At 40.6% G+C, this 18,550-nt stretch overlaps 2 protein-coding genes across 10 annotated transcripts in view; both read right to left on the reverse strand.

Annotated features, from left to right (window-relative positions):
• Positions 1-2,449, reverse strand: part of FNIP1 (folliculin interacting protein 1) — a 153,758-nt gene extending 151,309 nt beyond the window's left edge. For 3 of the 5 annotated variants that reach the window (XM_047729933.1, XM_047729934.1, XM_047729931.1), the window contains exon 1: positions 2,260-2,448. In XM_047729933.1, coding sequence (XP_047585889.1) covers positions 2,260-2,351 — 92 coding nt within the window. In that variant the 5' untranslated portion in view covers positions 2,352-2,448. Of the gene's footprint in view, positions 1-2,259 lie in introns of all 5 variants that reach the window. The other 2 variants (XM_047729932.1, XM_047729935.1) reach the window with 2 other exon arrangements.
• Positions 2,450-12,143: 9,694 nt separating this feature from the next.
• Positions 12,144-18,550, reverse strand: part of MEIKIN (meiotic kinetochore factor) — a 90,493-nt gene continuing 84,086 nt past the window's right edge. For all 5 annotated transcript variants that reach the window (XM_047731551.1, XM_047731553.1, XM_047731552.1 and 2 more), the window contains one exon: positions 12,144-12,852. In XM_047731551.1, the coding sequence (XP_047587507.1) occupies positions 12,821-12,852 (32 nt within the window). In that variant the 3' untranslated portion in view covers positions 12,144-12,820. The remainder of the gene's footprint in view (positions 12,853-18,550) is intronic.

The raw sequence follows: 18,550 nt of genomic DNA on the forward strand, positions 1-18,550 counted from the left end.
CGCATCGGGCTCTCTGCTCAGCAGGGAGCCTGCTTCCTCCTCTCTCTCTGCCTGCCTCTCTGCCTGCTTGTGATCTCTGTCTGTCAAATAAATAAATAAATAAAATCTTAAAAAAAAAACTGTAAACATGTAACAAAATTCAAAGAACTGTGCACTTAGAATGGCTTAATTTTACTCTATGTTAATTATAGCTCAATGAAGTTGTTTAAAAAAAATTACAAGGATGCCTAGGTGGCTCAATTTGTTGAACACCTGCCTTCAGCTCCGGCCATGATCCCAGGGTTCTGGAATCTAGTCCTGCACTGGGCTGCTTGTACAGCAGGAAGCCTGCTTCTCCCTCTGCCTGCCACTCCCCCTGCTTGTGTTCTCTCCCTCTCTCTGACAAAATCTTAAAAAAAGAAAAAAATTACCTGGTCACCTAGATCTTCAAGTTACCACCTGTGTGATACTAACCAGTTTTCATTTTCTCACACGTACACTTGCACATTTTATTTTTTAAAGCAATCACTTCTAAATCATACTGCACTTACTGGGCTTATACATAATTCTTACTTCCACTGGAAAAAGGATCATATAGTTATCTATACTTTCTCTCTCACACAAGGTTGTTGTGAAATATCACATGAGATAACTAATGAGAAAGTGCTTAGGCAACTCTAAAGTAGTGTTACACAACTATATAGTAGGCTTTACGTTTTTTAAAAATAGACAAGAAAATTTTTTTTCATATGTGTGACTTCAGACCCTTGGAAACTTGAGTACCCTAAAGTCAATCTTTGCCCAGAAATAGAAAGCCTAATCAAGTGTCACCTTTTTAATATCCTCAACCTGCTTTGTACTGACTCTTGATTTACTGGATGTCTCAACGCAGTATTATCCAGACTACACTTTCGTTTTTCAAAAGAAAATCAGTAAAGAAGTGTTTTTAAAAATTCATTTGATGAGTATGGCCTGACATTTATTTCCCAGTGGAAAAGACCCAAATCTAGAAAACTGTTTCATTAAACACTTTTCCAAGATGTTCACATCGTGGTTTTTCTTCCTCTAAAAGTTAGTTCTTTCCATTTAGTACTACAATTCCACACGTATTACTGAGTGTTTAGTAATGTGACCTCCATTACCAAGAGAGGGTGAATAATTTTAAGGATATGAAAACCTGTTACCAGTGTGGTACAGTCATTTCAAACTTTTGCCTGTTGCAATTTTAACAGACTCTCATTTTTTCCTACTACTACTGAACAACTGGGCTCTTTGCTGTTCTACCAGGTTTGAGTGATATGTGACATTTAGCCTAGTTATACTTAACAAGTTTCCACACCGCAACAAGTATGAAGGCTATGTGAAAGACATAATCTCTACTTCAAATGTGGTTTGGCGAAACCACATGAATTCAATTTTACCTTGAATTCATGATTCTACTACATTGTCTTACAATTCTAGTAAGTTTTTCTACCAGCAACAGGTACTGCAACCAAAAATTAATAAAGCCTTTACTACCACAAAATATTTCGCTATCGTTTTCAATTTTTAAAGACACCTTTCTGGTAACAGTTGTAAGAGGATGATTCTATGGTCAGTTCTAACGCCGTGCTTCCTCTGATTCGTTTCTGCTCCAGTCTAGTCAGTAGTAACCATAACCTCTTAGGTTTCACCTTTCTCCTTCGATAACAATAAGACCGCTCGTTCCGGTAACTGCACACCTCCAATATTAGTTTCCAAGAAACTAGAAAGAACGGCACCTTGCCTACTCGTTCCTCCAGCCCTCTACCCTCAGAAGGTTGCACAAAACTGGAGGCTCTCCCCCACAACAGCAAGCAGGCTGGAATGAAGCACCCAGAGAGCGACTGGCCTCGGGTAGGAGGGGATAACTTCTGGGCCCCGAGGACTGCGGCTGAGGTCCAGCCCAGCCCGCTCCCAACTCTACTCGCTGCCAGAAAGGAGTGTGGACCCCTACGCTCAGGCCGCGGCGCTCGGTGGGGAAGGCACAGCCGCGTGTGGCAGCGGGGCAGGACGTAAACAAACCGGCCAGGAGGAGGGGGAAGGGGCAAGTGCTGGGATGGGGGGGGGGCGAAAAGGACCTCCCTCCAACCTCCAGCTCAGGTCCGCAGCTGCCCAGCCGCTCCCCACTGGGGCCCAGGTCCCAATCCCGGCGCGGCGCGGCCGCGCGGGCAGGAATGCCAAAGGCCCCTGCACATCTGGAGCCCGGAGCCCAGAAGGCCCTCGGCTCGGCTCGGCTCCCCCCACCCCGCAGCGCCCTACCTGAACGCGCAATCTGGGTCCCGCGCGTCCCGACCGGGCGCGCCCAGCCCGCTCCTCTTGCTGAAGAGCTTCTGGAACAGTGTAGGAGCCATGCTGACCACGGCCAAACCAGGGTCGCTCCTTAGGGCGCTCGCTAGGCCCCCGTTCCTAGAGCCGCCCCGCCACCCCCATGAGCGCCTCAGTCATATGACAGAAATTAGTCACTTCAAACGGCCACGGCGCGCGGGGCGGGGCGCAAGGCAAGGCCGGCGTCCATTGGCTGGCGGTGAGCCGCATCACGTGGCGCCGCGCGGAGCCGGGGTGGGGGGGTAAGGCGGAGGCGTAGGGCGGAGCTGGCCCCCATAGGCTGACTAGAGAATTCCCTCACGTGGCAGCTCACGGGGCGTGGTGTGCAAGGAAAGGAGGGGAGGGGCGGGGAATAGAGCTGCCTGGGGAAGAAGAGGGGGGAACGCGCGCAGCTGGGGGTGGTTGTGCGTGACGTTGTCTGCTGCTCTCTGAGGCTACGGTGGGGTGGTGCGGGAACAACGCCCGGTACTTTGGAATGCAGAAAGCTTCCTCTTCCGGCAGCCACGACCGAGATGCTTAGAGCTCTAGGGCTGCCGACCCTCGCCCGCCATCCTTTCCTCAGCCTCCGAGGTTTCGCACCTCCGTCGCGCTCCTGACCGGTCCAGCGGACCCCTGAGCAGAAAAGGCGCGCAACCTAGTCTGGACTTTGAGTGCGGGGGCCACAGGCCTGCCAGTGCGGGCCGCGAGGGGTGTGGGCTCAGAGCTTGGCGGCGCGTGGCTGGTGGAGAGCCCTGCCCAGACACTTGCCACAGCTTTGATCTCCAGCAGAAAAAGGCCTCGGCCAGGATCTTCGGGCCGGCAGCCGCCTTTAGCGTTTCTCACTACCCTAACGATAGGATTTAAGCTCTATCTTAACGCCTGGGTAGGTAGGGAGAGGAGAATTCCACGGTGGAACTATAAACAAATGGATTTGATACGAGAAAAAGTGCATTACAAAGGGGGGGAAGAAAGAACATTGCTCAAAAATGACCTTACACTCTTTTTAAACCCAGGACGCCACATTTTATCAGGGTTCAGATCAAAGTGGTCTTGCAAATTTTCAGCACCATTTATTAACCCACTCCCCTCCAGAATAAGGAGTTTTGTACTGTAGGATAAAATTCTCTGGTAAATATGGATGTCAAGAAATAACTCGGGACACCTGGGTGGCTCAGTTGGTTGGGCGGCTGCCTTCGGCTCGGGTCGTGATTCCAGCGTCCTGGGATTGAGTCCCGCATAGGGCTCCTTGCTCGGCAGGAGCCTGCTTCTCCCTCTGCCTCTGCCTGCCATTCTGTCTGCCTGTGCTCACTCTCTCTCCCTCTCTCTGACAAATAAAATCTTTAAAAAAAAAAAAAGAAAGAAAGAAAAGAAATAACTGGTACGTGGTTTTAAGGATAGATTAAAAAAAAACTTTTGAATATTTCATTTAATTAAGCAGACAAATCAATGTATTTTCCTTGCGTGGCTACCAACTTCCACTAATTTGCAGCTAGAGTTTAAACTATTAAAAAAGTGGCCATATGTATGTATTTATTTATTTATTTGAGAGGAGAAAGAGAGCACCAGTAGGTAGGAGGGGCAAAGGGAGAGGGAGAAGCAGACTCCCTACTGAGCTCCCTAGGGAGCCCAATGAGGCTTAATCCTAGGACCCTGAGATCAGGACCTGAGCCACCCACATGCCTTAAGAAATTAATTTATTAATTCAACAAATGCTTAAGCGCCCTTGGTCCAGGTACTGGGGATCCAAAGTAAACACAAAGACAAAGCTAACTTTCTATATAAGGAGATAATAAATAACTAAACAAGGTAATGAGAGCTAAGCAATGAAATGAGGGAGTGGGGAAGGTCTCTGTGAGAAGGTGACATTTGAGGTTCTCAAGTTAAGATTCATTCATAACTTCACTGCACATTGCCCAAACTCCAAAACTTACTGGGCAATACAGATTCAAAACAGCAGTGTAAAGATAATCCTCTGATTCTGACGCCAAACAAAGAAAGATTTTTAATAAGGCAAAATGAATTACGTATACAGTTGGCCATTGGACAAGGTGGGGGCAAGGAGCCCCAACCCCTGCAACTCAAAAATCCAAGTATAACTTAGACTCCCCCAAAATTTAACTACTTAAAGCCTACAGTTGACCAGAAGCCTTATTGATAACATAAACAGTTAACACAAAGCATGTATTACATAATGTATTCTTATGACAAAGTAAGCTAGTGAAAAGAAAATATTAAAATCATAACAGAAATACATTTATAGTACCAAGCTGTAAAAATCTACATATAAGAGAATCTACACAGTTCAAACTATTTCCTACCCACCTACCCCCAAAAGATGTGAACATGGAATAAAATTTTTGTTAACAAAAAATGAAGTCAATGCAATTTTTTAAAGTGAGAATATGCACATCCTATAAATCACTTAATCAATCATTTGGGAATGTTTTATTTTGCCTTTATACTAGCAAGTTACACTAAATGATTTCAAGTGGAAACAGTCTCAAGCCTGTATATACAGAACCCTTGACACTGAGAACTCACGGCTGGTTCATGGATGGCACAGAGGAGTGTTTCCTTGTCCCCTCAGAAGCAAGTTTCTAAAAACAATAACCTTATATGCTTTCATCTTGGGAAAAAGTTACTTCATGGGATAACTATAGATATTAATAGTAAAGGAAAGGACATTACTGCTTGCATAAGAGATACTTTGTTTTACTATTCTCTAATCATATAATAATTTCATTTCTATAGTTTCATTTAGCCTTATGTTTGAAAGGTACAGAAAAACTAGCTATCATTCATCATATTTCCTTATGTTGCAGGGTAATATTCAAATTACAGAATAAGAAAGCACTAATATGATAAAAGCTTGTTATAAAAGAAGACAAGTTACTTAATTATGCAGACTACATTGAAAATAATTTCCAATAATATAAAAGACAAGGGCACTCTCTTCTGGTTACAGATACAGGGAAAGGTGACAATAAAATTGGAATCTTGCTCTCTCAAACACATGCTAATAAGCATGCCTCAATTGTGCTAAATTTTCCTAAAACAAGTTAAGTTTTCACTGTCACAGAACAAGACATTCAGAATCTAGATCATCAAAACTGCCTGAAGGACTCAAGGTACCTCATTGGTTTTTTGTTGTTATTGTTTTGTTTTGCTTAAGATTTTTAATTTATTCGTTAGCGAGAGAGAGAGTGTGTGTGTGAGCAGGGGGAGGGGCAGACAGAGAGGGAGAAGCAGACTCCCTGCTGAGCATAGAGCCTGATGTGGTACTTGTTCTGGGGATACTGAGATCATGACCTGAGTCAAAGGCAGACACTTAACCAACTGAGCCACCCAGGCACTCCAGTACCTCAGTTTTAAAAACTCTTAAACCAATTGATGGTTTACTGCTATATGATAAAGGAATGGCAGTAGTTTGAGACACCAGAAAACCTAAACATTCATTTATTCAACCAAATATTTCTTGAGGTCTCTAAGGTCTCAGATTCTGCTGTAGGAACTGAGGACATTAGTGCTAAACACAGAAGTCCCTACTCTTGGGAACTTAGTTCTCAGTGGGAACAGGCAAAATAAACAAGATGTTTGCAAGCTATGCTATGAGCTAGGAACAAAAAAGTTGATAGCAAGCATCTGGAGAAGGCCAGATTTACACAGGGTGGTCAGGACAGCCTTCTCCAAAGGTGTGGGATTTAAATTAAGGTCTAAACAATGAAAAGGAACCGGCAGTGGGAAGAAGGTGACAAAGAACATTCTGGCAAAGAGAAGAAAAATTACACAGGCTCTGAGGCAGAAATGGGTTTGACTTGTTTGAAGAAAAAAGAGGCCAGAAGAGCTGAGTATACTCTGGGAAGAAGAAGATGTTTGAGAGGCGGTTACAAAGACATAGAGAGCATTATGTACCACATTATGTAGGTACCTTGTAAATCATGACAAAGAGGTTAGATTAAATGTGATGGGAGCTACTGTAAGATTTTAAAACAGGAAAAGGACATCCTCCAATTAATGACTCTAGAAGATTACTCTGGCTGCTTTGAGGAGAACGTATTCTAAAAGATTGAGAATGAAAGCAGAGAAAGTGTATAGGAGGCTACTGTGCATTTTCAGTGGAAGTGGAAGATGACTAACTGGAGTTATTCTGGAGATACAGCCAGCAGGACTTCTGACAGAAGTGAGGGAATGAAAAAGGATTAGTTTCTAGATTTTTCCCTTAAGTAACTAAATGGAAGTCATTTTCCAATAGAATGACCAGGAAAAGCACAGGTTTGAAGAAGAAAATCAAGTGTAATAAGTTTGGATATATTGAGTTTGAATTGTCTTTTAGATACCCATGTAGAGATTCTGAGTAGAATATATGGGGAGAAAACAGGATTGGAAAGATAAATTTTGGAGGCATTTAAAATCATGGAATGGAGGGGCGCCTGGGTGGCTCAGTGGGTTAAAGCCTGTCTTCAGCTCAGGTCATGATCCTGGGATCATGGTCAATGGGATGGAGCCCTGCATTGGGCTCTCTGCTTAGCAGGGAGCCTGCTTCCCCCACTCCACACCCCCCGCCTGCCTCTTTGCCTACTTGTGATCTCTGTCAAATAAATAAATAAAATTTTAAAATAATAGAATGGAGGAGTTCACCTAGGGAGAATGTATATGTGGAGAAGGGGGTCCAGGACTAAGATTCGATGAGGATAACACTTATAGGTCTTGAAGAAAAGGATCCAGCAAAGAATAAGGAGAGAAGAAAACATGTCCAAAAGGAGGAAAGGATCAACTGTGTTGGATGTCACTGAAAATTTAAGTGTCCATTAGATTTCTCAGCAGGGACATCTTGACAAGAGTAGTTTCAGTGGACTCACGTGAGCAAAAACCTGAATGGAGTGTGTTCAAAAAAATAAAGGGTAGAAAGGAAGTGGTAAAGCAAATATAAACAATCCTCTGTTTTACTGAGATAGGGAGCAGAAAAATGAGGAGTGAGAGGAGATAGGAAGAAGGAAAATTGTTTTTCTTTTTTCAAAACAGAAGATATTAGAGAATTTTGTATTCTAATGGAAACAATCAAAAGGAGATAATGGGGCACCTGGGTGGCTCAGTCGCTTAAGTGTCAACTCTTGATTTCAGCTCAGCTCATAATCTCAGAGTTGTGAGATCAAGCTCCACGTGGGGGTCCATGCTCAGCAAGGAGTCTGCTTAAGATTCTTTCCCCCTCCTTCTCTCTCCCCCTCTGTTGCCTCCCCAACTTGTGCTCTCTCTCTCTCTCTCTCAAACAAACTAATTAATTATTTTTAAAAATCTTTTAAAAAAAGAGAGATGGTGACATCAAGCACCTACTATGTTCTAGGTGCTCAGAGTACAATAACAAATAAGACAGGTAGAGTCCTTGCTCTTAAGAAACCAACAAGTAAACAAAGAGTTATTGCATATTGTGATAAATGCTTTTAAGGAATCAAACTTTTACCTTCAGTATAAAATAAATTGGTTTGAAATTTTCAGAATTCTATTAGACGTATACAAAAGAAGTTCCTTTATATAATGACACATTTCTATGACAAACATTTTTTCAACAAATATTTTTCAGATACTTAATATATTTAATGTGTCTAGCAACTGTGCTAGAACCTGGAAATAGACTAATAAACAAGATATAGTTATTATACTTGAAGAACTTACAGTGTAGTAGGAAAAAAAAGAATTTGACAGGCAATTTTAGTTCACTGTGACATATGCTATGAAGTGGCCAAGTACAGCTGCCATGGGGATACAAAGAAAGACAATTAGCCTTCTGGAGGAATTAAGGAGAATTTTCTGAAGAAAGGAATGAATAGGGATTAAAAATAAAAATAGGAGAAGCTAAAGAAAGGAGGATGTGGGCAGGAGAGTTGTGTTTCGGGCAGATGGAGGAGCACGTGCAAGGCTGGAGGCATGATAAAATATAAAAATTCAGTGACCTATAATGTAATCTAGTGGTAACACTGAACTAGATTAAGAAAAATATGTAAAATAAATTTAAAAGATCATACTTTATTCAGAACACTTTGGAAAGCTACTGAGGGATTTTTTAGCAGAAAACATGATCAGATGAACATTTTAGAAAGCGCCTTCTGGATGCATTGTGGAAAATTAACTATAGGGTACCAGAATAAAGGTTGAGAATCTAGTGGTAAGACTGTACACAAAACCAAGATAATGCTGGCACGAACTCAGAGAAAGGCCATAGGAATGGAGGGGAATAGAAAATACTGAGGGCTATTTAGGATTCAGGACCAAGTTCATGAATGACTGCCTGTGAGAAAATAAGAGAAAGGGAGGAGTCATGGATGATATCCAAATTTCTGGCTCAACTTACATGGATGAATTAAGATATCTAACACTGAAACAGAAAATAGAAGAACTGCTTTAAGGGAGAAAATAACTTCAGGTTGAGATATGCTGAATATAGGATACCATAAGAACCCATGGTGTAATGACAAACAAACATTGGGATATAGAGATCTAGAAGTCTGGGCAGGTCTTAGTTGAGTTCACCAGTCAGGATGCTCTATGTTACACATGATAGAAAAACCAAACTAAACTAGCATAGTTTTAAAAAGAAACTGATTATCAGAACCAGACCTAACGTAGATGGAAAGTTCAGGCACAGATGTATCCAGGGACAGCAACAATGATATCAAGAATCCAGTTTCTCTATCAAAGCTCTAATCTCTCTGTGTGAACTCCATCCCCAGGCCTCCATTTGTGGACACAGGTGGCTGCCAGCAGCTTTCCATTCAGGTAAAATCCATTCAGGTAAAAATCCAAGAGAATAAAGAAAATATCTATATCCCAGCATTCCCAGAAAAACAACAACAACAACAACAACTCTTGAGCTTTAATACCAGTAGAATTGTTAGGCCTTGGTCCCCCGCCTAGTGATCCAATCATTGTGCCAGAGTTGGGAGAGCTATGTTAATTTATGTAAACCATTAATGGCCCACCCCTGGAACTAAGGATGGGATTAATCCCATCTAAACCCTATGGCTTGGAAATTCAAAACCCAGTCAGGATGGCGGTAGAGGGGAAATGAAACACAATAATGAACAAGTGTAGTTCTTTCACTCAAGAACCTTACAGTCTAGGAAGAAAAAAACAGAATTCGACTGGAAATTAACTATAATTATTATTGTAATTATTATGATAAATACTATGAAAATACTATGATGTGGGCAAGTACAGAATGTTGTGGGAATACAAGGAAAGACAACTAATCCTTTGGGAGACAGATGCAGAGATAATCACTACATATGTCCATTTACATGTATCCATGGCAGTTATAAAGATTTGGGGTCAACTGCACAGAGATGGTACTTGAAATCAGAGTTAGATGAGATTACCCAAGGAGACGAGGTAACAGGAGAAGAAGCCCTAGAAGAGAACCCCAGGAAGCACCAAAATTAAAGGCTGGACAGAGGAAAATGAGTCTTCAGAAGAAATGGAAGAGAAAGAGCTGGAGATTGGATGAAAGCCTGGAGAGTAACATTTCTAAGAGATCATTCCTTACTGGAGGCTTTCAAGAATAGAACACTAGTCTACAATATCATTAGCTGGGAGAGAGGTTGGGTAAGATGCGAACTGAAAAATACCTCTTAAGATTAGCATCAGGGAGATTGCTAGTAACGTTGAGGGGTGCAGTGTCAGTGGAGAACCAGAGCTGAACCCAGACTCTGTGTGTGTTGGGCTCAGGGGGAAGAGGAGGAAGGGCTGAGGAGTGAGGGACTGGTGCAAAAGTAGACAGCACTCTTTTTAGGAAATCTGGGTGTAAAAGGGTGAAGCATGGGTATATAGAAGAACATATGCAGTCAAGGAAGGATTTAAGATGTAAGATGGGTCAACATTTTAAAATACAGTTTAGAAAGCAATATTACATTAGAAAAGGTTATAAATAACGTTTATCTGGAAAGTCTGGGCATTATGCCTTTCATATAAACACAATATAAGATGAAGAGGCTATTCACAACTGAACAAACCATGATAAATTATACCTTGGTGAGGTGAAAAAACACTCCAGTTAAAATTTTTTAAATATGGGACACCTGGGTGGCTCAGTCAATCAAGCCACGCTGCCTTCAGGTCAGGTCATGATCCCAGGGTTCTGGGATCAAGTCCCACATTGGGCTCCTTGCTCAGCGGGGAACTGCTTCTCTCTCTGCCTCTGCCTGCCACTCTGCCTGCTTGTGCTCTCTTTCTCTCTCTCTCTGACAAATAAATAAATAAATAAAATTTAAAAATAAATTTTTTTCTATTGTAAATGACATTACATCTGCTCCTTCATGCATTTTCAACTGGATTTGGGTACTTATGACCTGAGATTTTTTTTTCATGAAGTAAAATTTGAAAAATTTAAATGCTTAAAAATTATTATTAATCAGTTATATATTGAAGTAAAGAGATCAAGTCCTATTGTTAACTAGTTTTAGGTCACAGACCTAAAAGAATTCTAAGAATTCTAAGGCCTACCGACAGATAAAAAGTTAAGTGTACAACCTTCTTGTGGGATTTGCTAACAGTAATCCTCTTTGGACTTCTCCTGCCTTCTAGATAACCATCAAGTTTATTCTACTTTCCTTCCTTTTAATCATAATAGAAGTCATACCCTCTCCACTAAGGCTCTTGAATGCCAGTTGTAAATCCTTTTCCCCTCCCATTTTTCCCTATCCTCTAGCTGATAAAACAAAAAAACTGGGCTTAAAATACTTTTGCCTACAAATCCAGGCTCTATCACTTTCCAAATCATGTCAGCCTCATCTAAGTATATAACTCTTTCTGAGCTAGCTCTATTTTCCTTATGAGCGATATGAAATAAGTGTTTATTTCTTCCAGCCCCACTAGGCCCAACCTAGGAATCAGGTGTCATTCTTTCTCACAGGAACCCACCACCTGATTAGAAACTACCAAGTAATTTGTCCTCTTGCTTTCCACTTGGATGATAAACTCCTTGAAAGTAGGGAATAGGCCTTCTATTTCATTTCTTCTTCCCCACATTGCTTGTCACATTTCTGCTTTTATAACCATCCCAAGTGCTTTATTGGTTGAGTACTGATTTAAAATCCAGATCTAAATTGGGTTTTAGCCTCCATCTTTAATGGTCTCTTCTACATTTCCTAACAACTTTCCTGTATTTCACCTCCAGATGAGAGTGTGAAATAGAAATCACAAGTAGCTTTGTTAGTGGCTTAAGGCCTTGTCAAATAATTCATAAGAATATCTTCAGGGGTGCCTGGGTGGCTCAATGGGTTAAAGCCTCTGCCTTCAGCTCAGGTCATGATCCCAGCGTCCTGGGATCAAGCCCGGCATCAGCATCATCATCATCATCATCACCACCAGCAGCAGTAGTAGCAGCAGCAGCAGCAGCAGCAGCAGCAGCAGCAGCAGCAGCAGAAGCACCACCACCACCAGCAGCAGCAGCAGCAGAAGCACCAGCAGCAGCAGCAGCAGCAGCAGCAGCAGCAGCAGCAGCAGCACCACCACCACCACCACCACCACCATCACCACCGGGATCTCTGCTCAGTGGGGAGCCTTCTCCACCCCCCCACCCTGTCTCTCTGCGTACTTGTGATCTCTGTCTGTCAAATTTTAAAAATCTTAAAAAAAAAAAAAAGAAGAAGAATATCTTCATGGAACTCCTCTTTAAAAATGAATGCTATAGTTTACAAAATCTCAAATTAATTCATTGATTTTAGAATTTTCTTTCTTACTGTAGCAGCTTTGAAAATCTGACTCTTGCTTTTATGTATAATAACATTAGTAAACCATCAAGAGTTAAAATTTCACCAACAGTTATATAATTGTACTATGTTCACTGACAATAGGACTGCTGTTTTTTAGGAAGAGCAGTGTAGAGACACCACAACAAATAATATCTCACATGAATAAATACATAAAATCTTACAGACAGTATTAGCTAAAGAAGGTTTGAGAATGAGGTAATACATCAAAAACTTAGTGTATGATTGATTGTACATATTATACATTCCCTGCTTCAGCAAAGTTGAGTATAGAGTTTCTTTCAGTCAGACCTGGAATTAGGTCTCTCACTCATGTGGTTTCAATTAAGTTCTGTTAAAAATAGCTCGTAATATAAGCATTTTCATTTTTAGTGCTTCAACTTTACTACTTTAATCCATATAGAGGACAAACTCTGGGGGAAAAAAACAAAGGGAGTTACACAGTAGCCTGGTACTTTGCTCTTTATAAATAGCTGAAATCATTTGTTTAGTGTACAGTCTTTTAATATAAGCTATTTGTTCTTATTTTACAATACAAATACATATATTTAAGAGACATACATAAGAGTGTTTCTTTACTGATTAAAAGTAAATTATAAGAATCTCAGTAGAATTTCATCACTAGGTTTTATCACATATAATTAGAGAATTTTGATTTTTGAATTATATATAATTTCAGGCAGACATTCTGCTTTATGGACTTTGACTTCACATTCATGTATATCTTCAAAGTGGTGACAATTCAGCCATGGCTGCTACATTCTGCCATTTGTTTTTATTATAATATCTGGAGAAAAATATAAAACAATAGATTATTTCATATACATCATAAGAAGGTGACCAATAATTATTAATAACCAATGCTTGGGGGCAAAAACTCTTGACAGGGGCCGCCTGGGTGGCTCAGTGGGTTAAAGCTTCTGCCTTCGGCTCAGGTCATGATCCCAGGACCCTGGGATCAGCCCCGAATGGGGCTCTCTGTTCAGCAGGGAGCCTGCTTCCCCACCGCCCCTCTCCGCCTACTTGTGATCTCTGTCAAATAAATAAATAAAATCTTTTTTAAAAAGTGGGGGGCACCTGGGTGGCTCAGTGAGTTAAAGCCTCTGCTTTTGGCTCAGGTCGTGATCCCAGGGTCCTGGGATTGGCCGGAGGCATAGGGCTCTCTGCTCAGCAGGGAGCCTGCTTCCTCCTCTATCTGCCTGCCTCTCTGCCCACTTGTGATCTCTGTCAAATAAATAAATAAAATCTTAAAAAAGAAAGAAAGAAAGAAAGAAAGAAAGAAAGAAAGAAAGAAAGAAAGAAAGAAGGAAAGACAAGAATCAGTTTTAAAAAAAAGAACAAAACAAAAAAAAAAAACTCTTGACACCCAGCCAATCTAGTTTCATCCTGTCAAGTCTCAGGAAATAAATCCAGAAGCCATAAAAAATAATTTTAAAAAGGAATAGCTGGCTCATTCCTTCCTGGACAGGCTGAGGATACCTCTTTGGAGACAGAAAAAGACCTGCTCAATAATATTCCAATGGGAAGCCCAGCAAAGATGGCCTCTAACTCTAGCTGTGTAACCTGGAGGAGTTGATCCAGTTGTGCTTCTCATCCTCATCCACCACCCATGAAGAAGCCCCTCACATTTTCCTACCCACCCTTCCTTTGTATTATACTACTCTTTGCTGTAGCTAAATCCAGGTTCTTTCTAGTACAGGATTCTGAGGATTTTCCTTCTACATCTGATACCAGGAGATCCCGAATGGAGCCAGTTTAACCTATTCTCACTGCCACTTTCACACTATGACATACATCACCCCCTGACCTTTATCAGTGATTCTCAAATTCTGTTGTACCTACATACAGGCCACATTTCATACCAATTAGATTAGAATCTCAGGACAAGGGATTCAAATATCCAGGAAAGTATGATATGTAGATAAGTTTGAACGCCAGAGACCTCTATCTTCACTGTTCAAACTGTGGTCCATAGACCAATAATTTCATCTTCATGTAAAAGTTCATTAGAAATGTAGAATCTTGAGATGCCTCGGTGGCTCAGTGGATTAAGCGTCTGACTTCAGCTCAGGTCATGATCCCAGCATTCTGGGATTGAGTCCCCACATTGGGCTCTGTGACCAGTGAGGAGCCTGCTTCTTCTTCTGACTGCTGTACCCCCCGCTTGTGTGCTCTCTCTAACAAATAAATAAAATATTTTAAAAAAAGTAAAATCTTGGGCTCCATTCCAGATCTAATAAATCAAAATCTCTACTTTAACAAGATCCACAGGGAACATTAAAATGTGCAAAGCACTGCCTGTTCTACCCTCTACTCCTCCCTATTGTTTTCTTTATTGACCTCAGACACTATCTGCTCATTTATTAAATGCTTTGAAAACTGGGCCACAGTAATCAAGGCCATACCAATTGTAGTAACTTCCCAAGTGGGTAATCAGCACACCCACTACCTAGTTTTACCTACCTTTAACCAGGCTTCGTACCTTTCCAAGGACAGACAGCACCTATAACACATCATCTCTGAAACTTTACAATACTGGATACCTGGGAGTCATCCTAACTGTCCTCTTCTCTCAGCAACCTGTACCAGTACCTAATCAGTCACTAAGTCCTGGCAATTATGCCAGTACACATTTTTAGTTTAGACTGTTTCTCAAACCCCAGTAGTACTGAATCAGATCGCTAAACCAATGACCCGGGAATACACATTATTTATAAATTATTTATAAATTACTTAGGTGTTTCTGAGCACCACATTTTGAGATATACTGGCTCAGATCCTCATTTTCTCAACTCTGTTCTTCAGGACTTTAGTAAACCTCCCACCCGATCCTTCTACTCCCAGCTCACTTTTTTTCCAAGTCATTCCCACAAGAATGAACTAATTAAAAAGCAATTTGACCATGAAAGTAAAAAGTCAGTGTGACATAGGAGGCTCTCCGCAATTTGTCCTCTGATTACTACTCAAGACTTAGTTCTCAGAGTCCAATCTGCACTCCAGCCAAACATAACTACCTTCAGTTGGTTAACTACCCAAGAATACATTAAGCTTCTGTGCTTCAATTTATGTGGCCTCTGCCTAGGAAGCCTATGCTCAGAATGCCTCTGAGGGCTTCAAAACATCCTTCAAATCATCTCCCTAGGTACCCCAACACAGTCCCACATATACCTCTATGAAAACACCTATGTCTCCACTGGACTTGTATTACCTTATCTGACTTCCTCTATGAGATTCCAAATTTCATAAAGACAACTATGTCTTTATTTCAATATTACTATTAACTAACTTCATCTAGATATAACATCCAGATTCAATAAATATTTGCTGGATAAATGAACCAGTCAACTGTAGAACTTCATCTTTTTTGACGTCAAATCAACAGGTTTAAAAATCTCCATGATGTCAAACTAGTTTGATTTCTTTTTCCCCAAGATATGGTATGGCACCTCTATATTTGTACTAGATCGAGGTGTCTGTGTCAAAAGCTACACACAATTACCTGCTATTTTTTTTAATATTTTATTTATTTATTTGACAGAGAGAGAGATCACAAGTAGGCAGAGAGGCAGGCATAGAGAGAAGGGGGAGCAGGCTCCCTGCTGAGCAGAGAGCCCAATGCAGGGCTCGATCCCAGGACCATGGGATTATGACCTGAGCCGAAGGCAGAGGCTTTAACCCACTGAGCCACCCAGGCACCCCTACCTGCTATATTCTTTTTTTTTTTTTAAGATTTTATTTATTTATTTGACAGAGAGAGATCACAAGTAGGCAGAGAGGCAGGCAGAGAGAGAGAGGAGGAAGCAGGCTCCCTGCTGAGCAGAGAGCCCGATGCGGGGCTCGATCCCAGGACCCTGAGATCATAACCTGAGCCGAAGGCAGCGGCTTAACCCACTGAGCCACCCAGGCGCCCCTACCTGCTATATTCTTTATGTGAGATGGCACAACCAAATTTATCATCTAATACAACAACTACACAATATATTTTAGGCTTTTGCAATTTAGTACAAACAAAGGAATAATTTCCAAAGGGAAAAAGAAAAACATAGATAGTCTAGAGGAATTAACCTACTCTATAGAAATAAGTAATACTTATTGCATAATGAGTGATTATTATATTTCAGATGCTTTACATAAATTATGTCTAATCCTTGCAATAACTCTCTGAGCTAAGTACTATCATTATGCCAATTTTACAGATAGGAAGCTAAAAGAGGATTTAAGGAATTTACTCATGTGACAGAACTAGTTTTGAACTTAGGGATGTCTTTTTTTTTTTTTTAAGATTTTATTTATTTATTTGACAGAGATCACAAGTAGGCAGAGAGACAGTCAGAGAGAGAGAGGAGGAAGCAGGCTCCCTGCTGAATAGAGAGCCTGATGCCATGCGGGCTCAATCCCAGGACCCTGAGATCATGACCTGAGCCAAAAGCAGAGGCTTAACCCACTGAGCCACGCAGGTGCCCCAAACTTAGTCATGTCTTATTCTTAAGTGATTTCTACTACCATCCCTAGGATACGCAAGTCCTTTTCCATCTCATTTGTCATATTTCTATGTGATACATCTGCATGCTCTTATCTAAAAACTCAAGCTTCTCAATAAAGATGTATACATATCTAGTTAAAGGCTTTTATTGTACTATAAGCTTAAGATATGAATCTATAACTCATCATTTATCATGTCTTCTAAAGATCAAAATTGAAGAGAAATTGTAAAACCTTACTATAAGGATAGCTTCAAGTTTTGTCTGATTTTCCAAAATGTATTGTTAGCTAGGAAGTCTTCTAAAGCAAAGCTAAAATATCCCCTCTTCGATTCCTGTAGCGCCTTATTCCAATTTTATCATGTTATAGAGAAGACTATGTGATCTGTCTCATCACTAGTCTGTAAGCCCTAGAGGGCTAAGGCTGTACTCTTATCCCCAGCTAATACTGCAGTGTGCAATACATGCTTATTAGCCAAATTAAAGTAATATTAGACATCTATTGCTATAACAAATAGCAATGATTTTCCAAGCATCTTCTTGAGGGGGAAAAAAACCCTTTTTAAATAGAATACAGAAGTCTGTACAAAGAGAAAGAGAAATATAAAACAAAGAGAAGCAAAATGTCTCTGTATGGAGTAACTGAAAAACTCAGAGCCCTATCTACTCTACCCCTCCGAATGCCTTATTTGACAGTTACCCAGTCAAACTATTGCAAATTAAGAAAGTTAAGTTCTAATTCTGATTCTACCAGTAATTAGCTGGTGTATTCAAACAAGTCACTTATTGATCTGACTAGGTCATTTTTGTTATACGTAAAGTGAGCAAAATAGACTAGATCATTAAATGCCTCTCAAATGTTAGTGCATCTTGGAATCACTCTGAGAATTCTTCAAATTGTAGATCCCTGTGCCATATCTCTAGAGAATACAAAATTTGCCAGGTCTGCAGTAATTCTGGTGTACGTGGTTAGAGGACTACACATTGAGAAATCTTGGACTGGATATCCTCTAAGGCCTCTTTCTTTAGGCTGTCACCATTCTCAAACTTCTCCTTACCCACACCACCTCCTCTATCACATCTCTTTTGGACTCCTCTAGTGGTTTACTTTCACCACATTTTTTCTCTAATCAGCATTATTAATGAACAAGTATCATAACAAACAGGGGTCCTAGACCATCAAAAGTAAGCTTCATCCTACTGTCCTGATTAGATAACTGGCAAACTAGCTAAATGTTAAATGTCAGGACTAAAAATAGGCTGTTACATGTTTAAAATAACATGATCACTAGTTAGCTTGGGGTTTTGCTATTTTTACTAAAGGAAAGGCAGAGACAAGTGGCCAGAAGTTGAAGGGGGAATTACTTAAACGAAGAGGCTGCCAAATGAGGAGAGAACCTATAAAGAAGCCAGGAGATGGCATAATCAGTTCAACATACATCAAGGGGTCTCTGAATTATATGAAAAATTTTAGTCTAAATATTCAGAACTTCCCAGACACATTTTAGTTTTGATTTGTCGCATACTTATACCCAGAACTGTGATGCTACATGTCATAGATTAATATGACTTGTCATAAAGATCAAGTTAAGAGAAGTTTTTCTATTTTATAACTTTTTACTGAAATACAGCATACACACAGAGAAGTTTGCATATATGTACTGTAAAGTTTGATGGGTTTCACAGACTTACTATACCCATCTAACCAGCATTCAGATAATGAAACAGAACAAATACCACTAGTACCTAGTACTAGTATCTAGTACCTAGATAACTTCCTCTCATAATGCTTTCTAGTTAATAGCCCCTCCCTTACTAGTACATCCACTATGGTGATTTTCGTCATAGATTAGTTTTGCCTAGCTTTGTATTAAATATAAGTAATGTTAAATGTACTCTATTGTGTCTGAGTCCTTATGTGAGTTTTATAAATACTGTTGCATATAACTGCACATTGTTGATTCTCACTGCTATATAGCACTCCAATGAATGAATGTGCCACTA

Source organism: Lutra lutra, chromosome 5, assembly GCF_902655055.1.
Source record: "Lutra lutra chromosome 5, mLutLut1.2, whole genome shotgun sequence".
In the NCBI taxonomy this organism is placed as follows: Eukaryota; Metazoa; Chordata; class Mammalia; order Carnivora; family Mustelidae; genus Lutra; species Lutra lutra.